This window comes from Peromyscus eremicus, chromosome 1, assembly GCF_949786415.1.
Source record: "Peromyscus eremicus chromosome 1, PerEre_H2_v1, whole genome shotgun sequence".
Taxonomy (NCBI): domain Eukaryota; kingdom Metazoa; phylum Chordata; class Mammalia; order Rodentia; family Cricetidae; genus Peromyscus; species Peromyscus eremicus.
In genome coordinates, this window is record NC_081416.1 from 150,882,031 (window position 1) to 150,908,848 (window position 26,818).

General features: G+C 42.3%; 1 protein-coding gene across 2 annotated transcripts in view; it reads left to right on the top strand.

Moving 5' to 3' along the window:
* Slc17a6 (solute carrier family 17 member 6) overlaps positions 1-26,818 on the top strand; it is a 40,746-nt gene that overhangs the window by 4,023 nt on the left and 9,905 nt on the right. For both annotated transcript variants that reach the window (XM_059253366.1, XM_059253368.1), the window contains 5 exons: positions 490-608; positions 19,604-19,718; positions 20,846-20,933; positions 22,310-22,396; positions 25,601-25,743. In XM_059253366.1, coding sequence (XP_059109349.1) covers positions 490-608; positions 19,604-19,718; positions 20,846-20,933; positions 22,310-22,396; positions 25,601-25,743 — 552 coding nt within the window. The remainder of the gene's footprint in view (positions 1-489; positions 609-19,603; positions 19,719-20,845; positions 20,934-22,309; positions 22,397-25,600; positions 25,744-26,818) is intronic.

The following is a 26,818-nucleotide window of genomic DNA, read 5'->3' on the forward strand; positions in this document are numbered from 1 at the left end:
TCCTGCTCACCCAGATGTGGTGGGCGGGGGAACCTTTCCAACCCCTTCTAGCCTTCTTTCCCTGGCGTGCGTTGCGGGTTGTATTACCTTCTGGGAGTCAGTCCACTACTGCATTCTTACTGGCTGGCAACAGCCTAAAGGACCTTAACCAATATTTTTTTGGGAGAGTCTGACTGCCTTAGGGCTTCTAAGATTCCTCCACCAACTGAGGAGGTCCCAGGTTCACTGACAGCAGTCCAGTCCGCAAGGAAGCCTGGTAGCCCGTACTTCATTGTGAGTCACAACACCTTTTTAAAAGGAGTCCCTCTTGTCAGAAGCAATTTTGTTACAAAACGAAAATTAAGCCCCTGACCTAAGTATCGCAGAAAATGCCCTACATGTTTAAAGGTTCATGGCACACAAACCACCGGAAGGGAATTATGTGCACTGACTCTGCCTTGCCCCCCCCCTGACCTGTTGTTTCTTTGTGGTTCTCCTCTGTTCCTACAGAAAGCCAAATTCAACTGGGACCCTGAAACCGTGGGGATGATTCATGGCTCGTTCTTCTGGGGGTACATCATCACCCAGATTCCGGGTGGATATATCGCATCGCGGCTGGCTGCCAACCGGTAATGCTATGAGACTCTTTGGTTGGGTCTCCCCGCTCGTGTTAGCGCCGGTTCTAGACCTCTCTAGGGAATTTGAAAACTCCCCGGGGGCGTCCCCTAGTCTCTGGACACGCCTTCTAGGCCGTAGCGCTGGAGGCTGCGCCCTCCAGAGCTGAAAGGGCTCAGGTTCTTCGTGACCTTCGCACCAGAGTAGGCCACTGTAGGCCACTCCAAACAGGTTTGTTAGAGAAGCAGCCCCAGTGTCTTAGAGTAGGGTGCACGCGTGGAGGTGGGGAGGGTTGGGGGTGGTGTGGTGTCTGTGTTGGATACTGCAAAAATGAGGCAATGCTCTAAGGAGCACAGGTGGGAGAGAAGGGGAGTGCCCAGATAGCTGACCCGGTGGTGCAGACCTCCCGCAGGGCGCATGAAAGGCTAGCCCCTGACCCAACCCATATGGTAGTGTGATCCGGAAGGATTTGTTTCTATGGAGGCAGGCGGGATCCAGGGCTCTCTGGGTACGATTCCACCTGTTAATGAGCTTTGTGCTTAGGGGCGGGAGTGAGCTGAGCGGCTCAGCTGTGTCCCGTGGCCTCCGGCCTTCAAGCTTGCAGCGGTGGCAGGAGCCGAGGTCCTAGTGCCAGCTTTCAGGGAGCACCCCTCCCCCAAGATCTACCTCCAGAGACGTCGGCTGCATAAAGACATGTGGGTGGCGATACCAAGGAGCAGGGGGCATGACTACCGGAGGACGAGAGATATTTCTGCTTGCTTTACCGAGTGTATTTTAATGAAAAATAAAACCAACAAAACTAAACCTCCCTCTTTGGGTCTGAACCCAGGCTAAGCACTGTTTCCTCCTGGGCTCTGCAGCTTGTTGATCCCAAATAAAGATTTGGGGCCTTTCTTCAGAGCTCTGGCGTGTAACATCTCCCCTCCTCCCCCACCCCAGTAAATGTTTGGGAACTGGAAAGTGACGGGCACTTGCAAGTCCGTTCCTAGGGTTCTTTCCATCCTGTCTTCTCCCCAGCACTCCCCTGCATCCCCAGGCCCCATTCCCGTGCTTAGCCTCCAGTCCAGCCGGAAGAGGCTGACAAGTCTCCAGGCCTCTAGTAGAATTCTTGGAATTTTATTTTAGGCGTTTAGATCGTAAAGTGAAGATCTCAGGGCGGCTTATTAAAATGCCAAAGGGAGAGCGCGATAGATTAGTTAGAATGTCTTTTGAACATCTTCTACAAGGGGTGAGGACACCCAGCACTCCGACCCAGAAAGTGGCTTTCTTTCGGTAAAATGAAACAAGATTAAAAGATTAGCTATGTAAAAAGCCCAGTTTTATGCACTTGATAAGGAAAAATTTAGTATTAGGAAGAAAATTTTAAAGAAAATATTAAGTTCGTTGACGCTTAGTGGTTAAGAACACCTAGCAACATTCCGGGTTTCCCCAAATCTCTAATAAATGGTTTCTTAATTTCCCCCCCCAAATTATTGCTTAAAAAGATATATTTTCCCGAAAGATACTCTAAATATGTACATATGAAATATTTTTAAACCAGGAAAAAATCAACAGGGAATTCACCAACAAATGAATAAACAAATAATTCCAATTGATATCGAAAATCTCAACTCGATGTCATAATTACGATAGCCTTGCCTGTAAGAGTTGTGATGGTCTGAGTTCCCCGCTTGCCAAAAGCGAAGGGCTGACATGTTCCTGCCAGGAAGGAACACCAAGGATTCCAGTCTTCCCCCTTTGTGAGAGCGGAAAGACAGGTTTTCCTGATTTCTTTTTCTTTTTCTTTTTCTTTTTTTAAAAGCATACTTATTGCTTAAAATGACGAGCCGCTGACTAGGTAGCTGTGATGCTTTCCTCAAAGGAAAACCTTAGAAGCTTTAGAAGTCTAATTTGGGTCGAATTCTTGTTACCTTTAGATGTATTTTCAAAAGAGAGAGACTCAATACCTCCAAACATGATATTTTAACCCTTCCAGCCTGAAAAAAATTGATAAATGTAGTAAAGTAACATGGAGACACAGATTTCAAGAGACCCGCTGAGTTTCGACACACTCACTTCAGTTTTATAGAGTAACAAACCTAAGCCTGGGTAAGCTTCCTGTGAAAATGGTCAAAGTGCGTGGACATTTTTTTTCTGCTGATAAAAGCTTCATTTGCTCAATAAGAGAAAGCAAAAAACCTATCTTAAGAGAAGATGACCAAAATCATAAATAATGCAGCCACCTAGATGCGGCTGTTTTAAATATGTTTAGAGTGTTCAGCTGGCGTTAGAAATTGTAAGTAGGATTTTTGTCCCAGAAGGCTTTCTACACAAGAATACATGAGACTCTTGTAGAATTGATTGGGAAAAAATGAGTATCTCCTGTTATTTTCTCTTTCCAGAAATAGCAAAACACCACGGGGCAGGTCTCCGCGCCTAGAGACTTGCCAGCCTGTTCATTCACGCGGCTCCTCCTAGTAGGCTGAGATTCCCCTGGGGCTCCCCAGCGGCTTCTTTTCCCTTTCTCTGCAAAGAGGCTCTTTGGAATGTGTTTGCTGTTGCTGTTAGGGGGGAAGGAGGTGTGTAGAGACAGCTCCTGGAGGTGGGAGGGTGTGGGGAGGTGGAGAAGGACTCCTAACTATGCTCTCTGCTCATTTCTCAACGGAAAATAAACAGCCCATTGGCCTTCTCCATTTTGTCGATAAGTGACAAGCTTTGCTCTTGGTCGGGATTCAGATGCTGGGTCATTTTGTTGATCAAATTCTAAGTATTTTTCTTTCCTGTTGATTAAGAGGAGTTGCTGAGGGAGTCAGGAGGGAAGGCATTCGGTTCAATGGAGTACTTCTTACACTTCTCTCTCTGTTTTTCCTTGAGTCACCACCATGGAAGACTTTAGTTACCTCCATGGAGGGCCTTAATGTTGAATTTCAATAGATTCCTTTTAAAAATCTGCAACGTTTTAAGATGAGAACATAATTAAAACAGGGATAAAAATGTTGGGGCAAATTGATTTTCTTCTAAATAGTACAGGACACGTGAGACTCAGCGTTATTTAGATGCTTACATATATGGCACTGCCCAGGACTGTATTTGTCCTGTATCTAGGGACAAATACAGGGACATAACGGGTTTTTGTTTGTTTGGCTGGTTGGGTTTTTTTTTTTGGGGGGGGGGGAGGGGGAGTGATTGTTTTTCTGTTTGTTTTGCAAGACATAACTAAAGAAGACCAAAGAAATTTGGTGGATATGTTTCAATGTGTAACAATGTAATTGTACCTGTCAATATTATTGAAACACTTTTTTAAAGTTTCCCTACCTGTTCTATCTTTTCTATCTCTCACCACACTATACCCACCAGCAGGAGCACAGGCTATCTATCTTCTTTTTCTCTTTTTCCCCAATAGGTGTTAGCTACATCTTTGCAGAGTCTTATCTGTGCTTCCTTTTTGTTTGTCTTTTATGCTGACCTTGCTACCATCTTGAAGGTTACATGACCATCGTGCATATTTGGCTAGAGAAATCCATCAAGATTCATTCTCCAAAGCCAAACCTTATGACTTCAAAATCCTGAACATGTTACTTAATAACTTTGGGACACAAAAGTCTTCCCTCTTTTGTCTTGAGAGGGTGCAACAGTATGTAATTGTTGGCTGCTGCCATTTGTTACTGACACAACCCTAAATTAAAAAAAAAAAAAATGAAGGAAGGAAATGCTCTCTGATCATTGATCTTATAGGTCTCAAAATTCACTTTGGCTATTTCTACTGTGGTAGCAACATCCATATTCATGTGTTGCGTTTCTGCTTTAAGAATCCATTCTCCCAAACTGATTATTTAGAATTAAATGATTGTTCACTAAAATTATACAAATTTCATTTGAAAGATTAAAAATAGCTATTTTTTAAAATGGAAGTTTTAGTCAAACATGTAGAGAGTGCTGGGAACTCTGTGCATTTTGTCTTTGAGTTCTAGTCTGGTATACACACATCTAGAGAAAGTCATTGAAGTTGGAGGTCAGACTTCTGCTTGGAAAACTGAAGTCATTTCCCTCTTCTGTCCTCGAAGAAAGATCACTCCACAGTGCATCATTTTGTCTTTGGCAGGCATTTCTTGTCTTTATAACTTGACTTTTGCTGCAGAAAAAAGTTTTAATTTTTAAAATGTTCATTTGGCTAAGCGACAGTGAGCTATACTTCCTTGCAGCATGGTCTTCTGATGGGAGATCCTGTTAAAGCTGGACAGAGTTCATCAGGCCCAGCTCTCCCATCTTACAGAATTGAGCATGAAATACAAAGTCAGCAAGGTGGTGATTTTTTTCTAGGTTGCAAAGGAACCCCATCTAGAGCTCAGGCTCCTGCAGTGCAGCACTACAAGCTAATTCTAAGGGGAGTGTAGTATCTCTGCTTACCAGGGAGTGTAGTATCTCTGCTTACCACGGTGTGCTCCATTGTGAAGTTCCCTTGCAGCAGCAGGCTGAGCCATCTGCTCCTTGAATGAAGGACTCCAATCTGTCATGCCTCAAATCCAGGGGATAAATTCATGAATTAGGGATCACAAGCCCAAGAGATGCTTAGATTTGTCTTTTGTTGTTGTTGTTATTTTTGTTTTTGTTTTTGTTTGTTTTCTTTTTGAGTAGAAGAAGCACACACACTGTGGTGTATGTGTGGTGTGTGTATTTCTCTCTGTATATATGTGTCTGTGTCTTTCTCTGTGTCTCTAGTGTGGCTCTGTGTGTGTGTGTGTGTGTGTGTGTGTGTGTGTGTGTGTGTGTGTGGTGTCTGTCTGTCTGTCTGTCTCTGTGTGTGTGTGTGTGTGTCTGTGTGTGTGTGTGCTGTGTCTCTCTATGTGTCTCTAGTCTCTCTCTCTCTCTCTCTCTCTCTCTCTCTCTCTCTCTCTCTCTCTCTCTCTCGTGTGTGTGTGTGTGTGTGTGTGTGTGTGTGTGTGTGTGGTGTCTGTGTGTGTGTGTGTGTGTGTGTGTGTGTATGTGTGCGTGTCTGGGTATCTTGGTGTCTAAACTCCTTTGCCACAGTGTGAATCTGTTCTTTTCTCTGAAGAGCTGGACTTGACAACGGCTCAGAGGAGTGGTTGAAGTTCTACCGAAGCACAGAGGCATTTTGTTCTTTTGCTCTCCACTTACTTATCCCTTTGCCCAGCTGGGCTCCTGGAAAATTGCAGCATGGCTGGAAGAAATTTAAACTCTTTATATGCAAAAAAGAAAAGATCCTCCCTTGGGATGATGACTAATATAACTCCATTCATTTTCTTAATATAAAAGAGACAGGAATATATAGCAAAAAGATGAAAATACCAAATGCATGCTTTAGAATTCTTTACCAATGTGCATTTTCTTTTATAAAAATAAAATACTTTAGGTAGATTTTTCCGGCTTCCCTGATTCTAAAAAAATGTTTTGTTAGTTTGATTTTTAGAAAGAGAATAATGACATTTTTAGCATTAACAACTTCACATTGCCTCGGATCTAGATTTTTGCTAGTTCTTTCTCCTAAGAAATCAAGCATCAAAGGTGCATTCAACTAATAAATATATCAGAATGAGCTCTGGGAATGAGTTCCTACAATCTGACATCAAACATACATAGTCACTCTAACCCATATCTCTATCTATGTATGCATCTACTGGTATCTGCTTTCTTTTTTATCATCTATTTCTATCTTTCATTCATCTATCTATTACCTGCCATCTATATCTAACATTGGTCTGTCTCTCTCTTCCTGTATGTCTACTTACCCTTTTATTGTAATGTCAACCTCCAGATGCGGTTTCTTAGCCCTCCATGAGAAATATTTTCAATCTCTTCTGCATGAGAAAATCGTTCAGGCTTCAAGTGTAAAGCTTGCTGCAGGGGTCCACCATCCTCAGTGGTGGAAGTGGTTTCTAGGTACCCAGTCTTTTGGGGCCAAAGGTTAGCTTTTCTGTCTCACTCACCTAGTAGCCTATCACATGCCTAGCTGCTTTGCCATTGTGGGCCCAATAGGTTAGGTACCTGGGGTAATGGAACCTTTTATTATTTTTTTCTAACAAAAGAAAATACCCTTTACCACGAGATGAATGATGAAAAAGATAGGCTGGAGGGGGAGGAGTCTCCAAGGACTTGCACATGCTTTGCTGACAGAGGCTTTTCTTTCTCTCCATTCTGCAAAGCCCTCCCCCCTCCCAGCTCTGGCTTCTACATTGCACCATTCTGCGCTGCACTGCAGCTCCTGGGGGGGGGGGTAGCGGGGAGGGTTTTATAGGAAAGTCAGGTAGGCAGCTGGTAGCATAATTCTCCCGCTGCCTTATGCCACCATTGGGCGGTCTAATTTCTCTGTCGTGAGTGATGAAGTCATTTTTACAACTTAATGATGTACCAAGGGACCCAGAGGGCTGCCTCCAGCCTGTGCAATCCTTTTTTTTTTTTTTTAATATGGAGACAGGCGTCAGATGTGACAAAGGGAGGTGCCCAGGCCCTGATTTGATTAGATTAAATAGATTAAAACTGCCTGAATCCGTCTATTCTTGCAAACTCTGCAGGAGGGAATTAGTCCCACACCTGGGGTGAGAACAGGAGTCTCCTCTTAAGTGACAAGCCTTACCCAATTGGCAACGAGTTGATTGACTTAGGGAAGATGGATGTCCTCTGCATGGGTGACAAGCCACCAGCTTTCCTGTCTGCAGGGCAAATCTTTCTGGGGTGCAAGTGATTCTCCAGGGTGTTGGGGGCAGGAGATCACAGAAATGTGTACAACTGAGAAATTTACATCTCCCTCCTGGCAGCCGTGGTGCATGTCAATCACGCATGGGTCATCTATGATATAGGTATTATTTGCATCTCCAAAGTTTCCATTCTCCTGAGGGGCACAGAGTCTCCTCTCATTACTCATAAGTGAGTCCTGCACATGACTGTAGAATGTGTGACCATTTCATGCATAAGAAAAAAATGGAATGTGGAGGAGGGGCTGGGAGGAGTTGGGGAAGGGAAGGAATATGATCAAAATGTTTTGGATAAAATTCTCAAAATTTTAACAAGTTTTATAGAAAAGAGAAAAAACAATAGTGTGTCTGTATGCCTGTGTGTATGTGTGCCTGTGCCTGTGTGTGTGCCTGTGTGTGTGTGTGCCTGTGTGTGTGTTCCTGTGTGTGCCTGTGTGTGTGTTCCTGTGTGTGCCTGTGTGTGTGCCTGTGCCTGTGCCTGTGTGTATGTGTGCCTGTGTGTGTGCCTGTGTGTGTGTGCCTGTGCCTGTGTGTGTGTGTGCCTGTGTGTGTGCCTGTGCCTGTGTGTGTGTGCCTGTGTGTGTGTGTGCCTGTGTGTGTGCCTGTGTGTGTGTGTGCCTGTGTGTGTGTGCCTGTGTGTGTGTGTGCCTGTGTGTGTGCCTGTGTGTGTGTGTGCCTGTGTGTGTGCGTGCCTGTGTGTGTGTGCCTTTGCCTGTGTGTGTGTGTGCCTGGGTGTTCACATGTGTGATATGGAAGTGAAACCCAATAGAAATTAGCCCTGCACTTGAAAGGACTCAAAGAATTCATTTCCTCCGCGTTATTTGAGCTAAAGAAACAATAAGAAAACCAAATTTAAGTTGTTTTTATATAATTTATCATTTTGAAAAACAACTTCAATAAGCAAATACCCTTGTTTATGTCATAGATTCTCATACTGTTCTTTGAAAAATTAAGAGCACCCATAAGTTTCTAATGCTTTTGTAGAGCAGTAAAAATAATAGATTACACATTAGTTGATAAATTTCATTCCATTTTGTTCCAATTCAATTTCTAACAGCCATTATCTGACTCACAACCACACCATGTGTGGGTTCCTGTCTTAGGAGTTGGCTGTGGGCTATCAAAAAGAAGTTGAGACAACACAAAATGTCTGTCTACTTTAGATCCATCTCGCTACTTCCTATTTCAGAAATTTATTTAGTAAAGAAAGTGCTTTGGTTCATTGTTGAAATGTGTACTTTATTGGAAGCTTTTATTTACAGTTTAGAGATTCCAGTATATATTTAAATATGTGATAGTAACATAACACATTTTTACATGCTATGGAGAAATGACCTTTACAATTCAAAAACTAAAAATGAACCAAATTGACAAGCATTCATTTCAGATAAATTTTCTTATTTTAGAAAATACTTTTAATATGAAGTTGAATATTTCTTTTTCTGCTCATTCTTCACCCTCACATAGAGAAAAAATAGTCAACCTTAAGTTAATTTCTTTATTAAAAAGGACTACTAAGCAAACAAGAAGGAGTACTAAACCCTTGAATATATATCCAAATTCAAAGATTAATTTATAAATATGCAATTGGTGAGTCATATTACCTTAAAATTCTTCTGTGACACAAATTCATTAAAATGTTCTTAGATAACTATCTTGTTTCACGTTGTGAAATGCATTCGGTCTATGGAAAAACACTGAAAGCACACCTTAGAAGAACTTAGAAACACCAGGATTGTGAAAGTCAGTCGGCAAGCACTAAAAACCTGCACATGGGTCTGAGGAGGCCTGACAGTGACGTCACTTAATGTAAACAACGAAGAAGGAAAGAGACTTCACAGCTGAATCAAATAGAACAAGAGTCTAGCTTTTCAGGAGCTGGAGAGGTAGATGGCTCGGAAGTATGAGCACCTCTGTTCCTGCAAAGCACATGGGTTCGGCTCCCAGCATCAACACTTAGCACATCAAGATGGTCAGTAATTCCAGCTTCCGGTCATCTGCCTGCCTCTAAGGGCTTCTGCACTTATGCCCTGCACAGAAACTCCTGTAGGCACACACACTTAAAAACAGTCCCTAAATTCCTCTTTTAAAAGAATCTAGCTTTTAGACAAAAGCAAGGAAAAGGGACGTCAGCCCCTCTGAGTTGAAGCACAGGAGCTCTGGCAAGCAGAAGAGAGTGAGTGTGGCCCAGGAACTTTCCAGGCCTGTGACTGGTTACTTAGCAGCAGGATTTACCTCCTTCTACACAGTGTGAAAGACTTTAGGAGGATAGGAAGGGAAAGGAATTTGGTTTACAAACCATGTTCCTAGTTGTTATGCCCCCCCCCCCCAGAGGAACACATGGACTTAGAGGCAAACACAACTGTCCACATCACTTTGTGTTCTTGTCTTCCTTCCTCACAATGGCCCTGTCTGATGAGAATCTGGACACTTCATTTGCTCATGAAGGAAACAAGCATAGAGTTAGCTGAGTTACTTTCCACAACACCACCAAAGAGTAAGAGAAGGAGCAAGTGTGACCCTAGGAGGTCTGATTTCAAAATGATGCTTTTTGCTAAGCATACTGCTCCGATTAACTTAATTGTGTGGTCTGTTTTTGCTGTTGTGATTGTTTTGAAACAGAGTCTCAGTATGTAGATCAGGCTGGCCTTGAACTCACAGTGGTCCTTCTGCTTCTGCTGCCTGAGTGTGGGATTAAGGGCTTGTGTCACCATTCCCAGTTTATATAGACTTCTTTGAAATGTATGTCCTGTGTGTGTGCGTGTGCGTGTGCGTGTGCGTGTGCGTGTGCGTGTGCGTGTGTGTGTGTGTGTGTGTGTGTGTGTGTGTGTGTGTGCGCGTGTTCTTGAGTGAAGATGCATATATACCGCAGTGTGGGCATCATCAGAGGACAGCCTTGGGAGTCAGTCCTCACACTCTACATCATTTGGAATAGGATCTCTTGGTTGTTACGTCTGTTCATTAGCTATGAGGCATTCTCTTGTCTCAACTTCTTGACTCACAACAGGCAAGATGACATTTCTGAGTCCCACTGCTTGGTTTTCCGGGTTCAGGAGATTGGAACTCAGGCATTCATGTTTGCACTTTAACTCAGCAACTACACCAAGCAAAGTCTTTTTTCACCAGGAATACCCTAGATTCCAATCCAGGCCTGGCAACCTGAAGTCACCTAGGGAAAGTAGTTCAGCCTCCTAGAATTGACAGGACATTAGAACAACAGCCTGCTACTTTAAAAGTTAAAAAATAGGCCGGGCAGTGGTGATGCACGCCTTTAATCCCAACACTTGGGAGGCAGAGCCGGGCGGATCTCTGTGAGTTCAAGACCAGCCTGGTCTACAGAGTGAAACCCAGAACAAGCACCAAAACTACACAGAGAAACCCTGTCTTGAAAAACCAAAAAAAAAAAAAAAAGAGTTAAACAGAAAAATAAACAACAGGTTAGAAGGCCTTGAGGCAGAGAAGACTCAAAGAGCAAAGATTTGTTATTGCTTACACACCAGGTCATTGGTACATGTTTGTTAGGGTCTTTGCACAAATGTATTAATTGCTCATTTCATAAAAACATATCCTCTATCCAAAACATTCTACTGTACCACACACATAGCTTGAACAAGCACATACCCTGGCTGCATTCTCCCAGACACAAATGTGGGAGGGGATGGAGATAAAAAGAACTGATTGGTTAAGTCTTATATAAAAAAAAAAAAAATGTTGTTAAGCACTTTAGGAACATCTGTCAAAGAAGACCAACTCGAAATCAAAGTGTGTGTGTGTGTGTGTGTGTGAGCGTGTGTGTGTGTGTGTGTGTGTGTGTGTGTGTGTGAGCATGTGTGTGTGTGTGTGTGTGTGTGTGTGAAAGAGAGAGAGAGAGAGAATTAAAGAATAAATGAATTAAGACAGTAAGACAGGTGGAGGGTTACAGAGCACTATCCACTTTCAAATATCATTATTTATTTCCTGTCATGTATGTTTGAGGGACTGTTGGGCATAGATTAAGAGACTAATGGATCTCAATCAATGCAGTGTTACTTAATGGGAAATAGTATTCCCACTACATTTGTCCCATGCACTTAAGCATCTAGAACTTCAGTATGACATGAAATCACTGTGCATTTTGCAGTCATTGAAAATAACATTACCCAATTAGGGTAAAGTTGTTATGGAAAGAACAGGTTGAGGAATGATAATTTTCTGAACAGCATTGTCCTCTTCTGTAACATGGTCATTTAATCTTCATGGTACTCCCTGGCCTGGAACGTTAATGTTTGCATTTACAGGTACAAAAAGTGAGGCCTAGAAATGTCAGTGATGACCACCCACCCAAGGGCGTCCTCTGTAGGAAACTAGTTTGCATTTGAATTCCTTCACTGTAACTACTGAATTGATGTTCTTCTAAAAAAGATTTATTTATCTCTGTTTATTTACCTACGTGGGCTAGAAATGGTGTCAGATCCCCTGAAACCGGAGTTACCGTGTTTGTCAGCACCAACGTGGATGCTGGGTACTGAACTCAGACGCTCTGGAAGAACAGCAAGTGCTCTTGTGTTCTCCACTGACTTGTGTCTCCAGCTCCATATTTAATTGGCACAATGTCAGGTCGTATAAATGTCTCAAGCAAAGCATGCTTGCTGTTTGGCCATTCTGACTAGCAGCATAGGCAAAATCAGGCTGAAAATTTTGGTTCTTGGTTCTCTTTTACTCTAGGTTAGTTTTGTATCTTGAAGACTGCTCAGTCAGTAAAGAGCTTGCTGCTTGCAACAGGACCTGTGTTTGATCCCCAGAACCCATGTAAAAATGCTAGGTGTGGTGGTAGGCTCTTGTAAACCCAGCACCGGAGAGGCAGAGACAGGTGGATTCCTAAAGCCTGCTTGTTGGCCATCTGGCTAGCCTACACAATGAGTTCTAGGCTGTTGCTGTCTCATGAAACAGGGATAGCTCCTGCAGAATGACACCCCAGGTTGTTCTCTGGCTTCATATCAATGTACATCTGCATGCACAGGCACTCACAGGCACACAAACACACACAGACATGACATCTTTCATTCCAGCGTGTGTTTCTGTTTTCCCTTGTTTCTGCCCTCTGTGAAGAAAGAAAGGCCCATACTGTGGGCCTTCCTTCCATACATGGACCCCCCTTTTGTGGTGACTGGGGTTACTCAATACTGTTAAACCAGTGACTCTCAGGGCAGGACTAGCAAGATCACTGGGATTCTGAGAAATGCAGTTCTCAGGTCCAAACATTCCCACGGCACCTGAAACTGAGCCTCAGAATTTACTTTAGCAAGTCCTTCCCCCATCATCACGCTGGCCAGCGTGTAGACGCCACCGTGCTAAACTGTTCTTGGCATGGAACTTCTTTTCCCAGTCAGCTCTACACCTGCCATTTCTTTACAGAAATCTAGACTTTCTTTACAAAAATCAGTCAACTGCATTCATAATGATCTGCTCTGACTGATAGTGACGTCAAGATGTCCTTAGAACTTCATCAGGGACAGCTCTGTATGCGTGTGTGTGGTGGTGGTGGTGGTGGTGGTGGGAATATGCTAGACTTCGATTCTCACTCCCCTCTGCTGCTACCACCTACCTCTCAATAAGGCTGTTGTTTGTCAAAGGCTTTGTTAACTTCTTCTCTGCTTCTGGCACTTGGGGTATTAGCACATCACTGCTGCTCTGATGATAGAATTGAGTTTAGTGACAGGATGTCTGGATTCTACAAACAGACCCAGCAAGTATAAGTCATCATTCTCAGCTTTCTGTCATTATGACCTGGGGAGCTGCTAAGGCTCTCTGTGTGCTAGCTGTACCGTTTGTGCCAGAGGGCCAGCAGTAGCAGCTTCCTTTTAAAAAAAAAAAATCCTGTTTATTTGCGGAGGAGTGTGCCACGGTGCACATGTGAAAATCAGAGCACAACTTGGGGAAGTTAGTTCTCTCTTCCTAACATGTGAGTCTCAGGAGTCAAAAGACAGGTCATCAGTCTTGGCAGCAAGTGCCTTTACCCTCTGACCTGTCTCTATGGCCCCAGGAGTAGCTTTTGAATGCCACTGTCAATGGGTTAAAGTGAGAATCGAGAGCTGATTCACATATTTCTTTCCATAATTGACTGGCTCACGTTGGTGGATACATTTTTGTGCGCCAGACACCTGACGTTCATTTTGAACAACCTTACATCAGCACACGTAGTTCCATGCTTGCCTTCTACAAGCTAATACTCCTCAAGTGCTTAGGATGCACTCAATACCCTTCTGTGTGCACTGCGTATAGTCACAAATCTACAGCACTGAGCCTGTTAACACTCATGTTTTGAAGACAGTGAATGAATCACAGAACCTTGCACAAGCTGCTTTAGGTCTCTCTCTTGCTGACAATGCAAAGGTGACTTTTGAACCCAGACCCTGTTGGGTTGTTAACCATGGCACGGTGCTGATCTTTTTATTTTAATCACCAAATGGTTCCTTTTTATCTATTAACCTGTGATTGTTGAGTACATATTAATTTCATATACACATGGTTATTGCTATGAATCTCCACACAAGCATCCAATGTGCTTTGATGATCTTCGGAGTGCCTTTTACCTCTGCCTTCCGCTGCTCTTCCTCCTCACAGTTCTTGTTATACTACTGACTCTTCTGTACCTTTTATTTGGTCATAGTTGTTTGAGGATTTTGTACAGTGTACTTTGATCATATTGTCCTCTTCCCCTAACTTCTTCCCAGATCCATTTTCTCTTCCACACCTAAAGACACACCAGAAGAGAACCAGCTTTGTGTTCTTTTTCTCCCAAACCATCAAGTCTAACTTGTACTGCCCATACACTCATAGGTATTTCCTTCCACCGGGAGTGTGGTCAACCCAGCAGGGGATCCATCTTTAAAGAAAACTGACTCTCCCTGTCCAGCAGCTACTAAGTGCCAATAGTTCCTCAGTTAAGGGTGGGACTTCACGCCCAACCCTACCTCCCATACTAGGATTTTGTCTGTCTTGAGCTTGCAAAGGTTTTGTGCATGTTGTCCCAATGGCTATGTGCAACTACCCTGTTGTTTTTTGTTTTTGAAAAACATGGTTTCCTTGTAGTCATCCACTATAACAAATCTTCTAAAATTTTGTTTCCACATAGTTGAAAACCTGTAGAAGTTGCTTGCTTCTCCATGTCTGCCTTATTTCTCTTAATGTCTTCTATTTTCATCCAATTTCCTACAAGTGAGATGATTTTGCTTTTCCTAGGGCTGAGTCACAGTCCATTGTGCACATACCGTCTTTTCTTTGACCTTGCTTTTGTCAGTGGGCATGTGGACTAATTCTGAAGCTCGGCTATCTTGCATAGTTATGATAAACACATAAATAAGTGTTTGCAGGTGTAGCTTAAGTTTTCCTGCCTGGCCCACATTCAGGACAAATCTCTCTCACCTGCCACTCCCACAGCTGCTCAGACCCGACCAAGTAAACACAGAGACATATTGCTTACAAACTGTATGGCCATGGTAGGCTTCTTTCTAACTGTTCTTACAGCTTAAATTAATCCATTTCTATTAATCTATACCTTGCCACATAGCTCGTGGCTTACCAGCATCTTCACATGCTGTTTCTCATCATGGCAGCTGGCAGTGTCTCTCTGACTCAGCCTTTCACTTCCAAGCTTTATTCTCCTCCTTGCCCCGCCTATACTTCCTGCCTAGCCAACGGCCAATCAGTGTTTTATTGATTAATTAGCAACACATTTGCCATACATCCCACAGCACTTCCCCCCCCCTTTTTTTTTTTTTCCAAAAAGGAATGTTTTAACCTTAACAAAGTAAAATTACATATCATTTGGGAATTTGGGTGTAGCTTCTCTTACTACTTCCTGCTGGAGGGGGGCGCTGTATCTTATGGGGATACAAAGAAAATTTTAGAATTATGGAATAGTCCATGAGGCTGTATCTTCTGAGCCAGATGCCTTCAAACCATTCTGGATGTTGGATCATCTGGGCCATGGTGTCATCGGAGATCTTTCAGGGGGTCTTGGCTGGTCAAACCTGATGTATCTTAATCTTGAACAAATCCATAGCCTCTGGCTTTCTGTGGAAACAAAAGAGACTCTTTTCCAAAGCAACATATCCTTACATCCAAATTTTGAAGTCAAGGTATCTTTAAAATATACATTTTGCCATAACTCAACAGCTTTTACAATCAAATGTTTTTCTGCAGTTAAAAATCCCAAAGACAACACAATCCAGATTCTCTGTGTAATATTCATTTTTACGTGGCTTATTTTCTATATTAATTTTACTGTCTCTTTAAAGACGTTATTTTTTAAAACTATGTATTTGTTTCTATAACTGTATATATCACCTTTTTCGTCTCTTTTAAGCCTACATATATTTTACACACACTGTAAACTATTACATCTGAATCTGTCCTATTGTGAATCTATTGCTTTAAACTGCAGCAGCTGTGGCTGCTGGCTCTGCCCACCTCAGCTTCCCAACATGGCCATGGTATTCCACCAGCTCTGGGAGCTATCGTGGGTCTATGCTTTTATCCAAGCAGCGTGTAGCCCAGAAACCTCTTTTTCTGTTTTGTACTAGCAAAGGCTAAATCTACCACGCAGCTTAATGTGCCATTTGCAGAGGCCTCATTCCCGCCATACTGCAGGTTGAGCGCACACACTAGGAACTCACAAGTAGCTCAAACTGGCAGCTGCCGCTCATTTGAGAGAGACAATTAGGAAGCTGGTTTTAGCTCCGTTTTAGAATCTTTTTTCTGAGTTTTTAGGTGGAAACTCTTGCCAACACGTTGGACGCCATTTGTAGCTTAAGTTTTCCTGCCTGGCCCACATTCAGGACAAATCTCTCTCACCTGCCACTCCCACAGCTGCTCAGACCCGACCAAGTAAACACAGAGACATATTGCTTACAAACTTTATGGCCATGGTAGGCTTCTTTCTAACTGTTCTTACAGCTTAAATTAATCCATTTCTATTAATCTATACCTTGCCACATAGCTCGTGGCTTACCAGCATCTTCACATGCTGTTTCTCATCATGGCAGCTGGCAGTGTCTCTCTGACTCAGCCTTTCACTTCCAAGCTTTATTCTCCTCCTTGCCCCGCCTATACTTCCTGCCTAGCCAACGGCCAATCAGTGTTTTATTGATTAATTAGCAACACATTTGCCATACATCCCACAGCACGCAGGAGTCACCTTTGCATGCTGCCATCATTTCCTTCACGTCTATGGCCAGGAGTGGCATAAGGTTCAATTCTAGTGATAGGCAATGAATCAGAAGCTGGAGAGGTTATCAGCTTGCCTGTCATACGGTTATTAAGTGACAAAGACAGCATATTGCAAACATTTATTTGCTTTATGTATGCCAGCCTTAATCTCCTACCCCCACTATCCGTGGATTTGGCCATTTGCTTCTGTGATATGAAAATACGATCATTTTGACCTTCTGGGACATAGATCTCCAACCCTTCAATTTTAGTAAGCTGTACACTCATTTCACCTTAGGGTCTTAGTCACTCATCCGGTATGATCATTACAAACTCTGTCACTTGTATGATGTGACAGCCTTGGCCACACCTCCAGCCTCCTGTCCTATCCATGCTCTTCAATCCTCTTCACTCATCATCTCCTCTGTTTTTCTTGGTTCCCTAATACCCTGTACCACATGTTCAGCCATCTTCAACAATGCCATGTTTTCTGGTCCAGCCATGTGTCCTATAGTGACATTTCAGTCAAAGATGGACTACCTACTGTTTGATTATATTGCTAGAGCTGTGGCCATTCTTCATCTGTGTAGATGTGTTCTCTGTACAATGATAACGCCAATTCATGCAATTCTTAGATGGCATCTGTTAAGCCAGGTAGGTACTTTATAGTACATATACAATACATAATACCATATTGCGGTTGTCCATAATACAACCACTTCCAGTTTTGAGCCCTTATGCTTCATGCCTTTCTTTCGTAATTTCTTTCTTCTTTGTTGTATTCATCTCCAAGACTCAGCAAGAAGACTTTTCTGTGAAAGCTTAGCTTCCTGGTCACCCTCAATAGAGTATGTTTTCCTCTTGTGTTTGTTAGACTTTGACAATTACTGCTTCTGGATTTTTTGTTTTTCTCCTTCCCTCTCCTGGTGCACTATGGTCTTCACTCATGCTCCTTAAATATCAGTAATATCCTTAACAAAAGAGCAAGGGCCTCCGTTCAAATTTCAGCTCCACTACTTGCTGTCTTCTTGACCAGTCTTTCTGAGGCACTTTCCTTATTTGTAAAATGAGATGAAAAGGAAATCTAACTCAGGCAGTTAGTTCCTCAGAAGATTAGCTGAGTTCATAGAGTTGGAGGCAGTATAGCCAGTGCTCTGAAAATCTTCCTTCCCTATCTGAGCACAATACACTGCTCTATATCCAGCCAAAGGGTTTGAAGCAGTGTATACAGGTGAACTGTGAGTAGAAAAGCCTCATCAGTCTTGGTAGAATGAAAGCATAAAAACTTTCCACACAGGGTAAGAATCCTGCTGCTTCAAAATTGAATTACTTTGATACTCATTTGCATAGCAATTATCTAAAATTAAATAAGATCCTAATCTCATTTACCTTCAAAAAGTTTGATACACTTTATCCTAATCAGTCAGAATGAAGTTGACATACTTTCCGAAGCAACGGCAATGATTAGAACAACAGTTGGGGGATGTATAACTTAGACGCATTCGGAGAATGTCATGTGGTTAGAGAATTAGAAACCCTAGAGGCTGAAGGTGGACCCTGCAGTGAAGGACATGTGCAAGGACTGTGTTTCTAGGTATAATATGGGTGAATTAATACCTGTGCTGACCAGACCGTTAGTGGTTGTGGAATTACAGCCTGTGAGTTCTTACCATGGTTTCCCTCAAATAAGCTTTTATTAAATTTATCTCTGATTGTGGTTGGCATTCAGCAAACAGTTCATAACTGATTCCACTTTGGGGCTGATTTTGTCCCCTAAGTGACGTTTGGTAATTGCTGCCAACATTTTCTGTTGGGGTTGGTTGGGAGGGAGTATGCCATTGGTATCTGTTGGGTGAAGTTCAAGGATGTAACCAAACATCACTTCCTGCATAAGCCAGCATCTTACAACTGAGGATTATCCTTATAGAATGCCAGTAGTTCAGAAGCTGAAACCCAAAACTAGTGAAAGGTATAAAATTTCACCTCTTTCCCACTAATTTAATGACAGCGCCATTTTAAAACTCTTCCCAACAGAAAGAAGGTCGTGGCAGGAAGTTATTTTCATAGAAAGTAAATTTAATCCAAATTATCCCCAAAATAGCTACAAGAAGACAAATGCGCTAGACAAACCAAAATAAAATTGTCTACCCCTCCCCAGTCTTAGCATGCCATATCATCTTTGACTCCACATGGAGCATGGAGCAGCCGTGGCAGAGCAAAGAGGGCACAGAGTGTTTGCATGAGGTGGGACAACAAATCTTCAGTTGCGGGGAGGGGGAGATGTGGCTGCAGATTTTCAAGAACATTATCTGCCCCGGTCGTTGACTGACAGTAAGAGAGCGGCTCTTCTGCAGGCTTTTGTGAACTCATTTATCAAATTTCAGTAGCAGGTTAATAATCATCACAGCTCCTTCAGAAGTTCAGGTTGTTAAGTGTTATACTAAACACATCTTCGGAAAAATGTAACACCTATGAGGCAGCCAATCCAGACTGAACTGAAAGGTCAAAGTGTGACTTGGTTAACACTTGGGGTTAGGGCCTGGGGAAGAATGTGTTCCTCAAAATTCTCTGCAAGTGACCAGTTCTGACATTCTCACTGAGAATGTGTTTTTATTCTTCAGTATGAGAATTATGAAAGCTTTCAAAAATGGCTAAATTAAATGAGAATTTTACTTGCAAAAATGAAAAAATAACTTGAACATTTTTACTTCTAATTCTTTCTTAAGTTGTTGTGGATAAATAGTCCTGTCAGTGTACCTGAGACAGAATCTGTTCACCTCTGTGTCCCACAATAAAGAAAAAGGAGAAAAACAAAAAAAGAGACTTGACATTGGTATATTAAGATAAACACCTGCTGTGAGATCTAACCTTGACATGTCTGGAGTATTAAACCATAATTGGCTTTGGCCCATTCTTGTGTTTCATGCACATCAAATAATGTATAACTTTCAGGTGATTCAAGGATCCATCTATGACAGCAAGGCGATCTATATAAGAATTATTTTATCCTTTTAGGAGAACATCTACTTTAAAACTGGTTGTAGTGTTTCTTAAGCGCTTAAGTTAACCTGGGGAGTTTCAAGCTGTCTGAGTCATGCTCAGTCACACTTGTTCCCATCTCTGTCTTCCAGGGTCTTTGGGGCTGCAATACTGCTCACCTCTACCCTCAACATGCTAATCCCGTCAGCAGCCAGAGTGCATTATGGATGTGTCATCTTCGTTAGGATATTGCAGGGGCTTGTGGAGGTAGGAACTACAGGGCAGCACCATTTCAGCTCTGGAAGAAGCTGAAAGCTGCAAGTTTATCTTTGTCTTCATAGATAAATAGATATTAACTGAACTGCATAGTGTTAAAATAAAAATGGAAGTGTTGGGAATGTTAGGTGATCAGATCTGGTGCTCAAGCCCAGAGCTCCATGCATGTATGCTAAACAGACAAGTGTTCCCCTACCACGGAGCTACATCCCTAGGACTTGAAAGTACTTTTGAAAGACTAATTTTTCAATTATTTTTTGTTATGTGTAGGTAGGTGTGCATGTCTGCATGTGGGTATGAACACCTGAAGGCAGGTACCAGCGGAGGCCAGAGGCACTGGATTCCCTGGAGCTGGAGTCATATAGTCTGTTGTGGATAGAGGCAGGGAACCAAACTCAGTTCAACTTGACTGCTGAGCCATCTCTCCAGCCCCCTCGAGAATTTTATCCTAAATCTCTGCTTTCATTTAATATGCTGAAGTGTTTTGTTTAGCATATTCTTAGTCATGTAACTATACAATTGCTTCTTGATGTAGTATACTGAAGACTCCGAAGGAATGTCATTTAAAAACCCAAGTTTGACCAATGACCTGTCCCTTCTCTACATGGAGTGTGATGGAAATAGACAAATAAGATAAATATAAAAACACCAAGAGGATTCTTCTTTCTTCCAAAATGGAAAAAATAAGATAGAATCAAAATTATAGAAAGGTAGTTATTGTTAATGTTAATTTCTAGAAGGCTAAACTCCTATTTACGGTCCTTATATTTGGGGATCAGTCAATGTAGTGCCTCACAAAAGGTGTCCAAATTTCACAAAGTGTTTAGAATCTCAGGAAAACCAATTGGTAGACAGTCTTATCTTCTGCTCTAATAAGAAGAAAGCTAGGGTGAGAGAAAAGCCTGATGGATGGGGGCATCTGAAGAGGCTGTGTGCGGTCATGCCTGGGTAAAATGTCTCAAATGGAATTTCATGAGTTTGGTAAGAGTCTGTTGGTACCGGCTCCTCCCCCACCCCCAACCCGTACCATTTGATTAGAATCAGGCTGGGGGCGGGGGATGTGCTAATTTCCAAGTGGCCTTGCATCCTAAGTGCCGGTGTTTGTTTTCCCACCACAGGGTGTCACCTATCCAGCCTGTCACGGGATATGGAGCAAGTGGGCCCCTCCTTTGGAGAGGAGTAGGTTGGCTACCACCTCCTTTTGTGGTGAGCATTATGTAGCTGTGGTGGGTTAGCAGGAAAAATGTGGATAATGATTCAAAATTTGATAAACCCATTTACAAAAGTATTTGGGTTTTGACCACTAGCTTGATTCTGTAATTCTCATTGGCATCTTTAAACCAGCTTTTCCTTGTGCTTTGTATTATTTCAGAAGTTGGACCATTTTCAAATATATTAATTTGTAGTTTTATTCTTATTTGTTTACTTTTTTATTTTTAAGATAGCTATACAGCAGTGGCTGGCTTGAAACTCCCTATGTAGACCAGGCTGGCCTTGAACTCACGGAAATCTGTCTTCCTTTGCCTCTTGAGTGCTGAGATGAAAGGCGTGTACCACCATACATGGCCACCTTTAAAAAAATTCTTTTAGAACCAGATAGGCCGGAAAAGTTTCATTTCTAAATCAGACCAAGAGACAATAAAAATTCACTTTAAACTTCAAAGCTACTATAAATAATGCACCAAATATCAAATTATCAGCAATATTATTACCTATAGATACTGAATTTGTAAACGTTAAGGCTTATATCATAGACTTTAAATATTGCAGTTTTGTCTTTGAGATACTATTTTCACAATCATTTTTGACAAGTTTTTTTATTTATTTAAATTTTTTTCATTTTACATGCCAACCACAGTTCCCCGTCCCTCCCCTTCTCCCGTTCCCCTCCCACCTCTCCTCCACCCCACCCCTCATCCACTCCTCATAGAGGTTAAGGCCTCCCTTAGGGAGTCAACACAGGCTGGCATACCAAGTTGGGGCAGGTCCAAGCCCTCCCCCGCAGACAATTTTGATAAGTTTTTAAATGAAAGTAGAAAACGCCATGTGAAGATAAAACTACATGGCTGTGTACAAGATAACAAACACATGCTTTTCTAAAACAATTTATTTGTCTTTATCTGATCTGTTGGAGTGTTTGTCTGCATGAACCTAAGTGTGCCGTCTGTGTGCTGAGTGCCCTCGGAGGGCAGAAAGGAGCACCGCATCCCCTAGAGTCGGAGTTATGGATAGTTGTGAGTCACTGTGTGGGTTCTGGGAACAGAACACAGGTCCTCTGCAAGAGCAATAAGTGCTCATAATCATCTCTCCAGTCCACACCCTGGTTACAGTTCTTTAAGTCGGTTATGTCCTGTCTACCCAGGTGGGATCCAAGATGTGGTCCTGTGGTTTCGTGTGAGGATGCAGGGTGGATATGTTTTGGTGAGGTGGAGTGCATGCGCGTGCGTGCGTGCATGCGTGCATGCGTGCGTGCGTGTGTGTGTAGCTGTTGTGTGTGTTTGTGTGAGCCAATCCTGGTACACATGAAGAGAAAACTTGTATTACTCTCACTTACCCTCCTCTTCCGTCCCTTTCCACTCTAGGTTCCTATGCTGGGGCGGTCATTGCGATGCCTTTAGCCGGTATCCTCGTGCAGTACACTGGATGGTCGTCGGTATTTTATGTGTATGGTATGTTGCGTTTGTTTAGAGTAGAGTTAAGTAGAGGCTAAGGTGAACATGGTAGCCTACAATGAACAACCATGTTGCTTACTGAGACCCTGATGTTGTATGAAGTGATTACGCTTCTGATTGTGGGGAGGATAAGAGACTCCTGTTTAAAGGCTGCTTAAGGCTAAGGAGCTAGCCCCACCTCACCTCTCTGCTGTTGGTTCTTGGCCATTTTCCTGATTCTGCCTCCTCAAGCTGAAGGACTGTGGGAGGCAGGAGGATGGTGCTAATTCATCAATCACTTTTGATACAGCATCAGTACTAAACCAGTCACAGAAGGAGAAACGAAAGCCCACTGAGTCTGGCTGCCTCTGAATTTGGCCACATCCATTTGTTCTTGTGCTGAAATAGTCTCAAAATGGTAAATGCATCTTCCTAGAGAATGTTGACAAGTAAGGGCTCTTTGGGTAGTGAAGAGCCCATTGGCAGATTTTTGTATTTGTGAATGCGCTGCAACGTAAGACATATGTGTTTGCCCCCCCCCCCGTGCGTGTGTGTGTGTGTGTGTGTGTGTGTGTGTGTGTGTGTGTGTGTGTATGATGTGCATCATGTGCATGCCATGGCATGTGTATGGAGGTCAGAGGAACACTTGTAGGAGTCAGTTCTCTCCTTCCACCCCGTGGATTATGGGAATGGAACTCAGATGTGATACAAAGTGCCCTCACTTCCTGGACCATCTCTCTGGGCCCCTAGAGAGAACTTTTCCATTAGGTTTTCACAAGTGTCTGTGATTCAATACACTTTGTACTTTGTATGGCTACTTGCTGCCCTGAATTGGCTTAGTTTATGGCTTACTTGAAGATATGATGGGGCTCTAAAGTCAGAGACACATCTCAGATGTTAGCTGTTTCTTTACATTGAAAAGGAAGTTTTCTACAGAGAGAAAGAAAGGGGATGGGATTGGGTGGGTGGGAAGGTGGCAAAGATCTGGGAGGAGTTGGGGGAGTGGAAACTACGATCAGAAAATTATTTTCAATAAAAATATATTTTAAAAAGAAAAGAAATGCTAATTTAAGTAAGCCATTATGTCTCCTTGAATCTCATTTCATATTTATCATTGAAGATGAATCAAGGGATAAGCATTAGATATTTGAAAAATCATACCAAGCAAGCTTGCTTGCTGTCTGTGACAAAAACTGGATCATGAATAACACATTCCATTTTTGTTTGAAGTTAATGTGCTAAAACTTGGACAGTGGAGTAAGTGGGAAATGTAATAGCTACACAGCACCAAGTGGCACAGGACACAGGACATGAATCTGGTTCATGATAGTGACGAACAGAGTGGCATACAGGACATGTTTGATGAGTCTAGCTAGCTAGAACGATGAGCAGTAAGAGGCATGCTCGACCATACATCAGAAGAACTCAGTGCTAACCTTCATCAGATTGTAGAACTCTCAGTTATTCAATGCTCACTGTGTGACTGACACCCACTGCTCTAGAGATGTAAACAGCATCTCTCTCTCTCTCTCTCTCTCTCTCTCTCTCTAATATATATATATATATATATATATATATATATATATATATATATATAGTCACACATAGTCACAGATTGTTTTGTCTGAACACTGCTAACACAATCAACAATGGTTCTCTGACATCAGCAGCTTCATTGCCCCAGAATCTGTGGCCAGGGAGTTCTCACAGAGAGCACCAAAAAAAAAATACTCCAGAGAGAGAACTAAAAAAGGAAGAGAGAATACCGAGTATCAGTATTTTATATATATATATATATATATATATATATATATATATATATATATGCATATATATATGCATATATATCAGTATTATATATATAGGCATATATATCAGTATTTTATATATATATATATATATATATATATATATATATATACATATATATTGGCCGAAAACTTATAGGTGTTACTTTCCACTGGGCCTTGTAGTACACACTGAAATCCCAGCACTTAGGAGGCTGAGGCAGGAGGATTCTGATTTAGAGGTGAGGCTACAGCATAAAGCAGGACCCTGACTAAGAAAACTAAAGCCTTTTCCATTTTGTAGTGGAGGTCTGGAGTGACTCTGTTGTTCATTGAATCATACAATCAATGAATGACACAGTTAGCATTTAAGTCTAGGAAAATCCTGCAAAAACAATTCCGTATATAAGAGATTCATACAACATCCGGCCTCAAATCACATTTGCTCCAGTGTTCAGTAATTAAAGAAAAGAGAGCACACCAGAGGCTGTATACAGTGTTAAGGAAGATGTGTTGGAGACTACGAAGACAAACGTGAAGTATTAGTGAGATCAGGAGCATTTAGATTGTTACCCAAGGGATGAAGAGAAGAGACTGAAAGAAAAATGCAGTGGCCAGCAGTGGAGAAAGCTGGATAAACCAGTCGGACTTCCTCCTCCTGTTAATGCTTGCAGATTTATAATGTACAGCAAGAAAACGTGTTCATAGTGAGGGTGATAAATAAAGAAGAGGATTGGAAGGGAGGGAAAACAGTTTATGGCCTTGGAATGAAACTTCTCTCAGTAAAAAAAAAAAAAAATCAACAAAGTCTGTGCTAGGATACACAATATGTAGTCACATCATGTGAAGTGCTTCCGAATTAATTGTGGAGGCCTGTGTTCATCTAATATGGTTATTTAGGCTAGAAACTCTTCTTTATTTTACTTCAAAGTTGTTTATGACCTTTAGACGTACTAGGTGGAGAGGGGAACAGACATTTCTCCCTCTCTGGAAATTTAAGCCACTTTTATGTATTGAAGATCAGCAAATAAGAAAAAGGTTCACTCCTCACTCCATGGAGTCCTCCAAACTGATTAATTTGATTTGGTCTTGCTCATATTCTTCTGCTGTATGGCATTGTGTCCAGCCTGGAACAGCTCAGTAACTGAATATGATACGTCTAACTAAATTCCCACGTTCTATTATTTAATAGTTGCTTGTGAGATTTCTGTATATCAGTGCTGCTTAATTAAAGACACAGATATGAACCATGGCACCAGCTTTTGAGAAACCTGATGTCCAGAGGCAGAGGACAGGAGGCAGTAGCTAAAGTCAGCTGCCCACACCATATCAAATGGTTCTCACTGAGATTATTGTAGATCTTCAACCTTTAACTGTTAACTGTATTTCTGGTTATGATGCCTTTGATCTCCTCCTTGTCAACCTTTTTTTGCAGGAAGCTTTGGCATGGTCTGGTACATGTTCTGGCTTCTGGTGTCTTATGAGAGTCCTGCAAAGCATCCTACCATTACGGATGAAGAACGTAGGTACATAGAGGAGAGCATTGGGGAGAGCGCAAATCTGCTCGGCGCAATGGAAGTAAGCGGTTCATGATGGGGTCTACAGCTGTTTTTACTGCTCATCTCACCTTCCTGGATTAGCTGTGTACAGCAGTTCCTTACCAAATAAAAGTAGTCTGGCACCAATCTCTCTCTCTCTCTCTCTCTCTCTCTCTCTCTCTCTCTCTCTCTCTCTCTCTTTCTCTCTCTCTCATTCATGTTCTCTGACCTTCCTCAGGAACGATTGTGACCCCTTTGACAAACCTCAATCTCCAAAAATATTCATATTACAATTTATAACAGTAGCAAAATTACTATTATAAAATAGCAACAAAAATAATTTTATAGTTTTGTGGGTCACCACAGCATGAGGAACTGTATTAAAGGGTCACAACATTAGGAAGGTTGAGAACCAGTGGGTTAGAGGAATTGTGTAGTCTGGGTTTCCACTTTCTACATCCCATTGCCTTAAAGGCACTGCATCTTTCTTCTTACTAGGTTTCATATGTTCCTGTCACTTCCAAATAAATTTCAAAATAAGATCAAATGGAAGTAGAGCTTGTATTTCAAGTTCTTTTGAGCGTTTCTGGACCAAATTCTGCATACAAGAAAGCAGGCAGCATAGTCACAGATTGTTTTGTCTGAACACTGCTAATACAATCAACAATGGTTCTCTGACATCAGCAGCTTCATTGCCCCAGAAATCTGTGGCCAGGGAGTTCTCACAGAGAGCACCAAAAATACCCCAGAGAGAGAACTAAAAAAGGAAGAGAGAATACCGAGTATCAGGGATGGCAGCCCGGTGTGCTTCTTAAAGGAGCCAAGAGCCACACATGCTCAAGTGGGCAGGAGAACGTGATGTATTTTGACCACAGCAAGGGGATCAGCAGACAGGGAGTATGGGAAGGTTCAAGGAATGTGTCTCAGGGATGTGGCCCATTTCTTTCAGACTTTGGGAGCAATAGCCTGGCCTGAGAATGTTTAAGGTCTGGTCTTGAATTATAGCCTGCTAAAAAGGCTTGCAGTATAGGCCACAGATGAGGATTGTGTTCCTCAGGTCCTAGAAGGCTCGGAGATGGGTGCAACCATAGTTAACACCTTGTCCTGTTTACTTT